Source organism: Pelophylax lessonae (assembly GCF_965119305.1).
Source record: "Pelophylax lessonae genome assembly, chromosome: 8".
NCBI classification, from domain to species: domain Eukaryota; kingdom Metazoa; phylum Chordata; class Amphibia; order Anura; family Ranidae; genus Pelophylax; species Pelophylax lessonae.
In genome coordinates, this window is record NC_138775.1 from 19,132,204 (window position 1) to 19,144,639 (window position 12,436).

A 12,436-nucleotide genomic window follows, 5' to 3' on the forward strand; every position below is an offset into this window, starting at 1 on the left:
AGGGACAGACAGTGATTCTGTGAAAAATTGTGTCCGAAAAGAATGCAGGGACAGGTCGGAGTGCAGGCAGGGAGAGTTATTAGAGCATTTTAGGGCGAGGCTGGAGATTAGGCAGGGTCAGTCTTCTACATCGATTTTGCTGTGTGGGGGGTGGTGCAGTGAATGATCTTATTGAGCATATTAGGGCCAGGCTGGAGATTAGGCAGGGACAGTCTACATCGATTTTGCTGTGTGGGGGGTGGTGCAGTGAACAATCTTTTTGCCCTCACTTGAGCCCACTGAGGAGGAGGGAGAAAAAAATCTATTTTTATCAATCTGTTGTGTGCAGCGTTCAGCTATATTTCACTACAGATTGCTGTTCTAATCTGCTTTTAAAAAATTTATTTAAAGGGGAATTTTTTTTTAAGAGCACTTGCCATGCTCTTAACTACATTTTGCAGCACTCTAGTCCTTTCCATTGGTGTTTTAGAGCCATTTTAGTGCCTGAAAGTTTGGGTCCCCATTGACTTCAATGGGGTTCGGTGTCCGGGTAAAGTTCGGAAAAAGTCCGGGACACGGCCACGGACTTTTTTTTCAAGTGCGGCCGAACCCGCCGAACACGGACATCCAGGTGTCCGCTCAACTCTAGTACTGGCGACCCTAGCATAAGGAGCAAACTATTCAGAGAAAGGGAATACAATAAGACATGTGGCCACTCACTAAAGCTAGAGGAAAGGCGGTTTAACCTTAAAGTACGTAGGGCGTTCTTCACAGTAAGAGAGGTAAGGATGTGGAATTCTCTTCCACAAGCAGTCGTATCAGCAGGGAGCATCGATAGTTTCAAAAAACTATTAGATGGGCACCTTAAAGACCACAACATACAGGGGTATACAATGTACGGTTAACAGCAAACACACACACACATCATAGGTTGAACTGGATGGACTGATGTCTTTTTTCAACCTCACTAACTATGTAAATAGATAAATAAGATAACTTGTCATAGTGAGTTGTCTCAGAATGGTACATTTATTTTCAGACATACATCAAATGGATGGGGGGGGGAGACCTGGAAGGATATGAGGAGACTTAATGAGCTTTGTCAGCAGATCCTCCAAACACCATGGACATGAGAGCGAATTAACGTCAGTGTGGTACGTCATATACTGAGAACACACTGACCCATCCCAGGTAGAAGTCTATTGAGGAGGGAACATTCATGGATTTTCTGGGAGAGGCCTATTATGTGATCTTCTCCAACATGATAGATGATAAGACATGGCAAGGAGTGACTGGAGATTAGAGTCCAAGAATGGATATCATGTCTTCCTCTCAGAGAAAACACCTGCAGAAAGAAGAGACCAAGCAATGACTCTCATGGAGGGATATTCTATAGAGCAGGGGTAGATCCACCTGGACAACATGGAAGAAATCAATGATTTGGGGTCGACGGTGTGCGTCATTGTCATCCCTTTTAACCACTTAAGCCCCGGAAGATTTTACCCCCTTCCTGACCAGGGCCTATTTTGCGATTCGGCACTGCGTGACTTTAACGGACAATTGCGCGGTCGTGCGACGCTGTACCTAAACGAATTTGGCGTCCTTTTTTTCCCACAAACAGAGCTTTCTTTTGGTGGTATTTGATCACCTGTGCGATTTTTTGATCATGCGCTATAAACAAAAAAGGGTGTCAATTTTGCAAAAATAACAATATTTTTCACATTTTTTATATGAAATTCCCCAAAAAAAATGTAAAAATCAAAATTTTTTAACATTTTAGGCCAATTTTTTTTTACCATATATTTGGTAAAAAAAATCGCAAAAAGCGTATTTTGATTGGTTTGCGCAAAAGTTATTGCGTTTACTAACAAAGGGAAAGATTTTTGTCATTTTTGTTGTTTTTTTTTTTAACGCGTAATGGCGGCGATCTGCGATTTGTTTAGTGGGACTGCGACATTGGGGCGGACAGATCGGACCCTTGACTGACATTTTTGACACTTTTGGGGTTACCAGTGACATTACTACAGTAATCAGTGCTATACATATGCACTGTTACTGTAAAAATTACACTGGCAGTGAAGGGGTTAACTTTATTTGAGAGGGAGGGGTTAAGTGTGTCCCTAGGGGCGTGTTTCGAAATGTGATTGGCTGTGGCTTGAGGTGTAAGAACAGTGATCAACGGTCCTACATAGTAGAACCGTTTGATCACCATTCTTACACAGGGGAGACTGACAGGCGGCTTTGTTTACATTATCCGCCTGCCTTTCTCCCGCTGTCACGGACGATCGTGAGTGCCCGGCGGACATCGAGTCCGCTGGGCACACGCGCGGGGGGGTCCGTGACCGAGCGGGAGAGAGGCAGGCGGATAATGTAAACAAAGCCGCCTGTCAGTCTCCCCTGTGTAAGAATGGTGATCAAACGGTTCTACTATGTAGGACCGTTGATCACTGTTCTTACACATCAAGCCACAGCCAATCACATTTCGAAACACGCCCCTAGGGACACACTTAATTCGGCGGCGCGCGCTCGCTCTCAAAACCCTTACAGGCTAGCGACGTAGTACTACGCCGCTTTGCCTGTGAGGGGCTGACTGCCGACGTAAATAGTCGTGCGGCAGTCGGCAAGTGGTTAAAAAAAAACAAAAATCAAGCCCCCAATAAAAAGACAGCATGAAGAACACCTAGTATGTCACAGTAGTGTCTTCTGCCTTGCTTCATATTACTTTCCCCCACACGATAGCATCCTCTGCCCCCCCCACAAGGTAGTGTCCTCACTCCCTCCCTCTGCCCCCTCCGCAGTAATGCCCTCTGCCCCCCTCCCCCATACAGTAGTATCCTCTGCCTACCCCCTAACACAGCAGTGTTCTCTGCCTCCTCAAAGAACTGTCCTTTGTCTCCCCAAAGCAGTGTCCTCTGTCCACCCTCCCCCCAAATGTAGTGCCCTCTACCCTCCCCATAGTAGTGTCTTCTGCCAACCCCCCCCCCCCTCCACAGTAGTCTCCTATGCCCCCCCAAAGCAGTGTCCTCTGCTTCCCCTCTCACTGTAGTACCCTCTGCCACCCCCCCCCCCTCCATAGCAGTGTCCTCTGCACCCCTCCCCCTGCAGAATATGTCCTCTGTGCCCCTCCCGCCCATAGCACTCTTCTCTGCATCCCCCTCCACAGTAGTGTCCTATAGCCCCTATAGCTGTTTTCCCTGCCCCTCCCCCGCAGTAGGGCCCCCCAAAGAAGTTTTCCCTATCCCCCCCCCCCCACAAGTAGTGACATTTCCCCCCTTCAAAACACACAGCCGTGTGTAGGTAGCATCTCTTCTACCTTTTACCGGCTGTACATCAGAGTGGAGTGAGAGGTAGCACAGTGCTGGATAGAGGGTGGGAGCTGCCAGAGTTAAGTTTTCATGTTAACAAGCTGATGGTTGGTTTCTAGGACCCCCTAGCAAACAATCATCTTCTGGTTATCTTGCAAAATGAACTAAAGCAGCTCCCGCCCACCATCCAGCACTGATTTGCCTCCTACTCCCTTTTGGTTTTAAAAGGAGGCTTCCTGCGATCGACAGATTGCAATCAACAAGTTGGCAACCCCGTTATAGAGGGAACACGGGAGAAAATTCTACTCACCTTGGCGGGAACAAGCAGACAGACATGGCAGCCAGGAACACCAGAAGCCCCAGGATCAATCTGATAATATTCAGGACAAGGTAGGAGGGAGGTCCAGAGTTGGAGGCTGAGGATGACACAGAAACACAGTATAGAATACATGTAAATATACTTGCTCTTTGTTTGGAATAAAGGCCACTTATAAGCCATAATATCTTCTATTCTATTAGTTCATCAGACATGAGGTTCAGTTTCGAAATTCTGCTCTGCACCCCCATTATACCTTATAATAGCCTGGTCTATACTGTATATCTGGCCCCCAGCACACCAACTTGCCTTTCCTCTATATCCATTCCCTAGCATATACATGTTTTCCTCTATATTCCACCCCCAAAATATCTCTTGGCCTTTCCTCAATATGCCTTCTCCAACGTACCAATGTTTCTTTACTCAATATCCTGCCCCCAGCACACCTACTAGCCTTTACTCTTTATCACCCTCTAGTGTAGAGTGCTAGGTAGTGTACAGTACAGTTTTTCTGTAGTGTAGCTCAATTGTTTGGCTTGGCTGGCAGCAAAGCCTGTGTTTTGAATCTGGGTCAGGGTGAATGACTGAGGAAATAAAACCAGAAAGTGCAGCGCTGAAATCAGTGTACAATTGAGATGCTAAAAAGCTTCAAAATAATATAAAGGAAAAAGGGTAGTGTCCGTCTTTCTTATGACGAAACGTTGGCGACTCCAGACGCAACGTCCACACGCCCCCCAACGGAGCCGGCTGTTTTCAATATGCTGATTTGGAGACCTGCGGGACGCCGCGGTTAGATCCATGACCGGCACATACTACATGCCTGTTTTTGTCTTTTAAATTGTAAGTAGTTTTTTTTAAATAAATTTACCTATTGGTTTACGGGATTACGCTATGGGCCTTTATTTCTTTCTACATATGGCTCTACACTTGATGGAGTAAATGAGAAGTTACAAGCGTGATATATACTAATGTGATTGGTATAACAACCCCCCCGGAAAAGGCTGTCTGCTTTGGGAGATTTGGAAGCACCTGAGCTTGACATCAGTCGACCTACTGGTTTATTACTAGCTGGGAGAGGCTGTCTCATTGAGTTGAGCAGCCACGGAATTTCGGTAAGCTGCTTGTTATACCTGAGCACAAAGGTGTCCCCTTCTTACACTTTTCCTTGGTGTCACTGGAAGAAATTCTATTATTTTGCACGTGGATTCATATCTCTGCACTTGTTATTGGGACTATTTATTTGGACACTACCCTTTTTCCTTTATATTATTTTGAAGCTTTTTAGCATCTCAATTGTACACTGATTTCAGCGCTGCACTTTCTGGTTTTATTGCATTTTTTGAATCACTGTTAGTTGATTTTGTGCTAGCTGCTCACTATTGTTTTCTATTACTTCAAGTTTTTGTCATATTCAGCGCGGAAATTTTTCTTCTTTTTATATTGCAATGACTGAGGGAGCCTGAATGACTCATTAAGCAGCACCTCTGGTGTCTCCCCCTACTTGCTGGAACTTTGGAGAAACTTACAGAAAAATGGGAGGGAGGTTAGGAGGAGCTGCCTGGAGTATTGATGAGGGCTCCAGCCAATCCCCTGGAAAAAATGGGCTGGCAGGGGGAGGGCACCTCTTTAATACTCTGAGTTAGCCTAGCAGGGGCAGAGTGAGTTTGGATGGAAGCTGGAGATGGAGTTTTGAGGAGGCTGTCAGTGGCTCCTTGAGGGTAACCCCCTAGTCTGGGGGGGGGGTTACCTCAGGCCTGGGGCTCTAAAAACACAAGGAAGAATCCTGTTCAGAGGCACGAGAGCAGGTGTGGGGACAGCAGGAGCCAGCGAGCACATCCAGGCGATCTTCGGGGAGAAGAAAGACGGGTGGCTGAAGAGTGAGACAATCTGGGAGGACTGAGAGACAGCCTGAGAGGACTGCTGAGTGGCAGTCTGGAATGGCTGGAGAGTCAGTCTGGGAGTATTCTGGAAGAAAAGCCAGGAGGGGTAATGAAAGGGGCAGCTGCAGCCAGGTGGGCTGGCAGTGCCTGAAGAGGTGGTGCTGGAATCGGTAGCCACAGGAAGATAGCTGGACACTGGGACTTTTTCTACACACCAAAGGGGCCCGCGGTCCCTGCCTGTAACAGGCTTTTGCTGGATCTGACAGAATGCCCTGTCAGATCCCCCCTTAACAGTGTCCCAGCTGGATCTGTGATTTTTGTTCTGCAAGCAAGTTACTGTATGTGCTGGAGGCAGGGGCGTAACTACAGGGGTTGCAATTGCAACTGGGCCCCATGCTCCAGGGGGCCTGTGTGGCTCCCCTATACACCTGGATAGGAGGGGTGGTGGGGGGCAGCATGTAGAGAAATCACTGTCCTCCTTTTACCTCCTGTAGCTGCAGGAGGAAAATAGAGGAGATTGGTTCCTCTGTGTGCTGCCCCCACCACTCCTCCTATCCAGTTCACTTGTGTTCTGCTGTCTCTGGGCCCCTGTGTGCTCCCCTGGTCCCCCCCCCCCTACTGTACTCCCTTCCCTCTCCTGCCAGCTGCTTCAGGGGATGCGTCACAATAGAGTCATAGTCAGTGACATTATAAAAAAATAAAATAAAACGATAAAAAAATAATACAATTTAAAGTATCAAAAAAATAAAAACTACTGACACGAGTGGGTGAACTTCCAGGATCGGTAAGGTCACACTTGGGACCTGCCCTGGCATTCCACCACCGCGGGGAGGCCCCAAGATGGCAGGAAGGGGGCCCACTGCAGAACTTGTGAAAGGGTCCCACTGGGGGACCGTAATAAAGGGCCCCACTATGAGAGTAACGGGCCCCAGGATTACTTGATTCTAAGGGAGCACTAAAAATGGCGGAGGTGAAACTTCCAGTTTACGGGAGTTATTATCATTACATCATATAGATTTCATTAGATCAATAAATGCACTTTAGCTCATAGAATCAAATTGGAGGTATATATAGCTAAATATAATTAGAATTACAATACTTTTAATACAATTGGTTCTGCTTATCATGTCCGTCCACCTATCATCAAAAGGGAGTACAAAGATGGGGGAACCGGAGCTTCCGGTGCGGGAGTAACAAAAAGAATATAATATGTTTTTGGGTTCATATAGATATACACATATTACCTACTGAGATCGGTGGTAACTAGCATGTACAGGAGGTGTTTCGGTGAATCAAGAAGGTTCTATTTAGAGGGAGGACAGATTGTGAGGGGAAAATGTATGGCGGACGTCAGACGCACGTAGAAAGTGATGGCAGCACCAGTGTGGTGTACACCCTATTGGGAGTAGTAGGAGTGTTGGATGTAGTGGGAGGGCTTTAGAATATAAAAGGCCAATAAGCACGAGAGTCCCCAGCTTCTGAAGAGCCCGATAGGAGGGGTGAAACAGGTTAAGCGGGGATTGTGAGGGGGAAATGTCAGACGCACGTAGGAAGTGACGTCAACACCAGTGAGGTGTACACCCTATTGGGAGTAGTAGGAGTGTTGGGTGTAGTGGGAGGGCTTTAGTATATAAAAGGGCAATAAGCACAAGAGTCCCCAGCTTCTGAAGAGCCCGATAGGAGGGGCGAAACGCGTCAAGCGGGGGCAATTTCCGGTGACGTATTTCCGGTGTTTGGAACACACGCTGTGTTGCGAACCTCACCAGCTCTTATGCTTGTTTTTATGTAAACACTGTAAGTGCATCTGATTTTAATTTTAATAATTTTTTAAACGGTTTTATGCTATGGATACCTTTCTTTCATCTCATCTATATACCGGATGAGAGCCATATGATTGAAGGAACCACTTAGGAATATTCTGAGATCCAGGAAGTACCTTATGTGTTTGGAGGGGAACGAGTGAAACCATCACTTATATCTGTGCTTGGGAGCACTAAATGTTTATTTGCTCTATATTTCTGGTGAGTAGGGATCACAGGAGGGGAGCCCAAAGAAGCACTCCGAAGACGTCAATGTAGTGACGAAACGTGTCAAGCAGACACGCACGCTGCCTCGGTTTGGACTTACCCTGGAACACACGCTGCTCTGTCTATTTCCTGGAATGGTACGGCTCCTAATAGAAGTGCGGGCAACCACAATCCGAGGGCTGCGATATGTGCAATACTGAGCCTGCTCGAATTGGGGGAGTCAAAGAGGTGAGCTGATATTACTCTTTCTGACTCCGCCAACCCGAGCAGGCTTTGCATTCAATAATAGAATACATCGCTCACTGATATTGGCTCAGCGCGGTATACTGTATGTAGCCGAAGCTACAGTACATAAAGTATACCAGTACAGGATTCCCGCACAGCCAGCGTCTTGAGAGATTACATCTACCGGTAATACTTACTTACGGTACCTTGGAGATATATGAGAGATTACATTTACAGTACTTCAGAAGGTAGGTAGTCTTATACGGTGAGTATAGCCCAAAACCTATGTTTTAAGTTGAAAATTAAGGGGGTCGTCTTATACGCCCAGTCGTCTTATACGCCGGAAAATACGGTAATCCTTTCATTTCATTTATATTGCTGAGCAGAACCCATTAGCAAGTGTAGCCAATAATTTTATACTTTATGTAAGATTTTGTTTTTATGTCACCCATCTAACTATTTATTGTGAATACATGTCTTGTGAATATATATATATATATATATATATATATATATATATATATATATATATATATATATATTCCCTACTTACTCAGTAATCATATCAATTGGTATATGCTGTTAAATAGAAATTGGTGGATGAAAAGAACTCGTTATAATTATCGTTCGGGAAATCATTCTCAAACGTATAACGTACAACACTCCAGTTCCTCGATATCCTTTTTATGAACTGGTGGTACCCAAAACTGAACTGCACATTCCAGATGAGCTCTTACTAATGATTTGTACAGGGGCAAAATTATATCTCACTCTCTGGAGTCCATGCCTCTCCTAATACAAGAAAGGATTTTTCTTGCTTTGGAAACTGCAGCTTGGTATTGCATGCTATTATTAATCTTATGATCTACCAGAACACCCAGATCCTTCTCCACCATTGATTCCCCCAGTTGTACATTGGCCTTTATTCTACACTCCATTGGCATTAGTAGTAAAAACGATCCAGCTGCCAGGGTTGACAGGCTTGGCTTTGAGATATTGCGACATCTTGTCACATTTTGTTCATTTCAATAATGAAGACATATTTCTGCTGCATGGACATGTGTTGCTCAGAGCTAAAGCAGCAAAACTGTAAGTGCCTGAGACATAATAGGGGCCAAGGAACCACTGGGATGTTCCTGCATTCCTAGCAGACTTGAATTAATGCCTAGGACCTACAAATTAATTTGGATTTTTTCTCCTGGAGGAAAAAATACTCTCCCTTGAGACATGTCTCAGAGCACCCCTAGATAACTCTCATTCTCAAAGGTGGCAACAAGGCCACTTTGCACGTTGAAGAACAAAGAAAATGGCCTCTGCCCCCACCTATAACTGGCCTTCATGGCAAAGAACACATGGAAGGGCAACGCACATGAAACAAACAAAAATAAAATTCCCAGTTCAATTTGCTAACCAGTTTGCTTACCAACCAAATTAACCTGTCTAACAGTTTGCGTCAAAACAGGGGTTTAGTTAGCACACATTTGCAAATGCATGTGTAAGCTGCAGGGCCACTCCACAGCTCCCTGTGTTACCTGCAGTCCTGCACGTTGCACCAAAAAAATAAATAAATAAATAAATTTGGACCTGAAATAATAACAGAGAAATGTTAGTAGAAGAGGACACAAAGAAAACATTCACAATTGACATTCATAGACAAGCACCTCAACTCCTAAACCAGCAGATTATGTCCAGCAATGCCAATTACACCACCCACTATGCAAAGGCACTCCACCATCAGGTCATTTTAGAGCAACAAGAGGGTCATCTACCCAGGAGGGTCTGAACTTGGATAAGGGGAGGTTAAAAGGATAAAACACTTCTCCCTAGGGAATATCCAGGACAAAGACATAGATAGAACACTTGGAGGATAACCAAAGGAACATGCATATACTAGTTAGGGGATGTCCTGCAGTGTGGCAGGGGTGGAGTTGACCAATGAAATGCTGGACCAGGAAAAGACATATATGAGATTGATGAATATATTGACTATTATTTAGGTAGATATATTCACCGATATTCATTTTGGGGTTCTTTTGTACATGAGTATAACCTCTCATCTCATGATGAGGTCTGGTCTGCTGTTGAGGTCTGGTCTAGTGTTTTGTGGTCTGGATTGGTGTTGGGGTTTGGCCTGATGTTGTGGTCTGGTCTGGTGTTGAGGTCAGATCTGCTGTTGTGGTCTGGTCTGGTGTTGCGGTCTGGATTGGTGTTGGGGTTTGGCCTGATGTTGAGGTCTGGTCTGGTGTTGAGTAATCATGGCAGGCACCAAGTAGTTCATTTAAAATGCTCCTGCTTGCTTTTGCCAACTTAAACTGCTTTTAGTGATGTTTAATTAGCAAACAATCCCACTTACACTACCACAATAGTAAATACAGATCTCACCTGACACATTGAGAAATGTTCCATTTCCATATCCCAACACTCCATGGCTGAACTGAAGAGTGACCTCACAATAATACATCCCACAGTCTTCTGCCTCCACTCTGTGCAGAACAATGGTGGCTGATCGTTGGTTGATGAATTGATTGGTATCTGCTGTGGAGAGCCTCCCAGAGTAATTGCGATTCTTTTCCGAGACCTCCAACCCGGATCTTATCATGTCTCTGTACCACTTGTAGGATCCTATCGCAGTGCTCTCCTCACCACTGATATTGTAGTCACACGGTATGGTGACTGAACTGCCCTCTGTGGCCCATAGTATCGGAATCTGCGATACGTGGATGGTCTGTGATAGAAATCCTGAGATAGATAGATAGATAGATAGATAGATAGATAGATAGATAGATAGATAGATAGATAGATAGATAGATAGATAGATAGATAGATAGATAGATAGATAGATAGATAGATAGATAGATAGATAGATAGATAGATAGATAGATAGATAGATAGATAGATAGATAGATAGATAGATAGAAATAGATGATTATAGAACATTGAGTTACCCAAAGAGAAAGTCACAATAATGAGCAGCAGACAGATAATCTTCATTGTTCGTCATTCTTCAGTACAATAAGTCTATTAGTGGGAATCGAGTGGTAGATGGATTTTATAGACATAGTCATATTACGCTATGTGGTCAGTAAGAGGAAGCAGAGCTGACACTCTACTCTCCATGTGACCATATCACATATCGTTTATGTCACATTTTGTGGTGTTCCATGGAACATCTTCTCTCCTTCACTTTACTAAAGTTTTTTAATACAGAATAGACAAATTAAACCAGTGTGAACTCCATCTTTCTTTGTCTTATGCATCATCGGACATGGTTCTGCCACTAAACAAATATCTACAAAAAGTCCAGATTATGTGGTGACATGGCACCCCTCACACTTACCTGGAATGTAAATCATGTGAGAGGCTCTTTCTGTCATTTCAGTTAATGTAATGATATAGAGATGAGCCTCACCTGAAGGAAAATTGAGGTATATTTATATAGCGGTCAATCTGACATTCACCAAACATTCACTGCTGTGAATCCTCCTGGCATATGTTTAAAATGAGAGGCAATGATTTTCCACCAGTGAATGTTTAGTAAGTCATCTTTACTTCTTTATAACTATGCCCCCATTGTGTCCTACATTGTAGTATTTGTGTCCACACTTAGCTTTGGGTGGAGGTTTTTTAAACAGTGTGTTATACTGAGTATATTAAATTAGTGTTTATAACGTAAATAGCATATGTTGTCTTCCTGTATTGGTTGCTGAATGAATGCATTATGAAAGTATTATTCTTGCTGGTTGAGTATTATTTAATATTGTCTCATTTTATTAAATAGTCCACCAACCATAGTCTTTGCAATCATCCCACCCCTATCCTCTTCCCCCTTTCCTCAACCCCCTAGTATGATGACCCACCATAGTCTTCATCATAACATACCTTGTCCCCTAGTATAATGGCCCACCATTGTCTTTGCCATCACCTACCTCATCCCCAGTATGATGGCCCGGCCCACCATAGTCTTCATCTTCACCTACCTGATCCCCAGTATGATGGCCCACCATAGTCTTCACCTTCACCTACCTGATCCCCAGTATGATAGCCCACCATAGTCTCCACCTTCACCTACCTGATCCCCAGTATGATTGCCCACCATAGTCTTCACCTTCACCTACCTGATCCCCAGTATGATGGCCCACCAAAGTCTTTGCCTTCACATACCTCATCCCCAGTATGATGGCCCACCATAGTCTTTTCAATCACCTACCTCATCCTCAGTATTATGGCCCACCATAGTCTTCACCATCACCTATCTCATACCCAGTCAAGGTAGCCCACCACTCATTTTTTCGATTCTTCATTCATCAGACAGATGAACATTGCCTACAATATCTCTCCTCACCTTGCAGAGCTGCCAGTATAATCAGCAGAATCTCTTCCTCCAGCATGGTTTTGTAAGGGACTGACAAAGAATGACAGAAAACATCCCTGTTCTCCGTAGCACAATGGCTGAAGGAACAGAAACCAGTGGAGAGAACAGAAATAACGACTTCACAGAATAAATAATATTTAGCAGAAACCAGCTACAGGGTAGATTGTTATCATTGAACCATGGCCCCTAACTGCCCTTGTTTTAGAATTGTCCCTTGTTTGGGAGGATTTGTCCTCTTTTGGAAGGATTGGCCCTCTTTTGGGAGGATTGTCCATTTTTTGGACAGATTTGCCATCTTTTGTAAGTACCAGCCCTAATTTTGGAAGGACTTG

General features: G+C 44.5%; 1 protein-coding gene across 2 annotated transcripts; it reads right to left on the reverse strand.

The window, feature by feature from the left end:
- Positions 1-1,165: 1,165 nt before the first annotated feature.
- LOC309561269 (natural cytotoxicity triggering receptor 3-like) lies at positions 1,166-12,150 on the reverse strand. Of its 2 annotated transcripts, none has more exons than XM_082265080.1 (4): positions 12,075-12,150; positions 10,115-10,471; positions 3,595-3,700; positions 1,166-1,324 (listed from the first exon to the last, which is right to left on the reverse strand). In XM_082265080.1, exons 1-4 carry the CDS (start codon positions 12,118-12,120, stop codon positions 1,312-1,314), a joined length of 522 nt encoding a protein of 173 aa, XP_082121206.1. In that variant the 5' UTR covers positions 12,121-12,150; the 3' UTR covers positions 1,166-1,311. The 2 variants fall into 2 exon arrangements, with proteins under 2 accessions (XP_082121206.1, XP_082121207.1); XM_082265081.1 differs by lacking the exon at positions 12,075-12,150 and adding an exon at positions 11,070-11,100.
- Positions 12,151-12,436: the final 286 nt, after the last annotated feature.

Bases quoted from the DNA above. Each gene is read 5' to 3' on its own strand.
- LOC309561269 (XM_082265080.1), bottom strand. From the start codon at position 12,120: ATGCTGGAGGAAGAGATTCTGCTGATTATACTGGCAGCTCTGCAAG. The intron at 10,472-12,074 runs GTGAGGAGAGAT...TATCTATCTCAG, and splicing joins TATACTGGCAGCTCTGCAAG to GATTTCTATCACAGACCATC. The intron at 3,701-10,114 runs GTGAGATCTGTA...TGTCATCCTCAG, and splicing joins AACATTTCTCAATGTGTCAG to CCTCCAACTCTGGACCTCCC.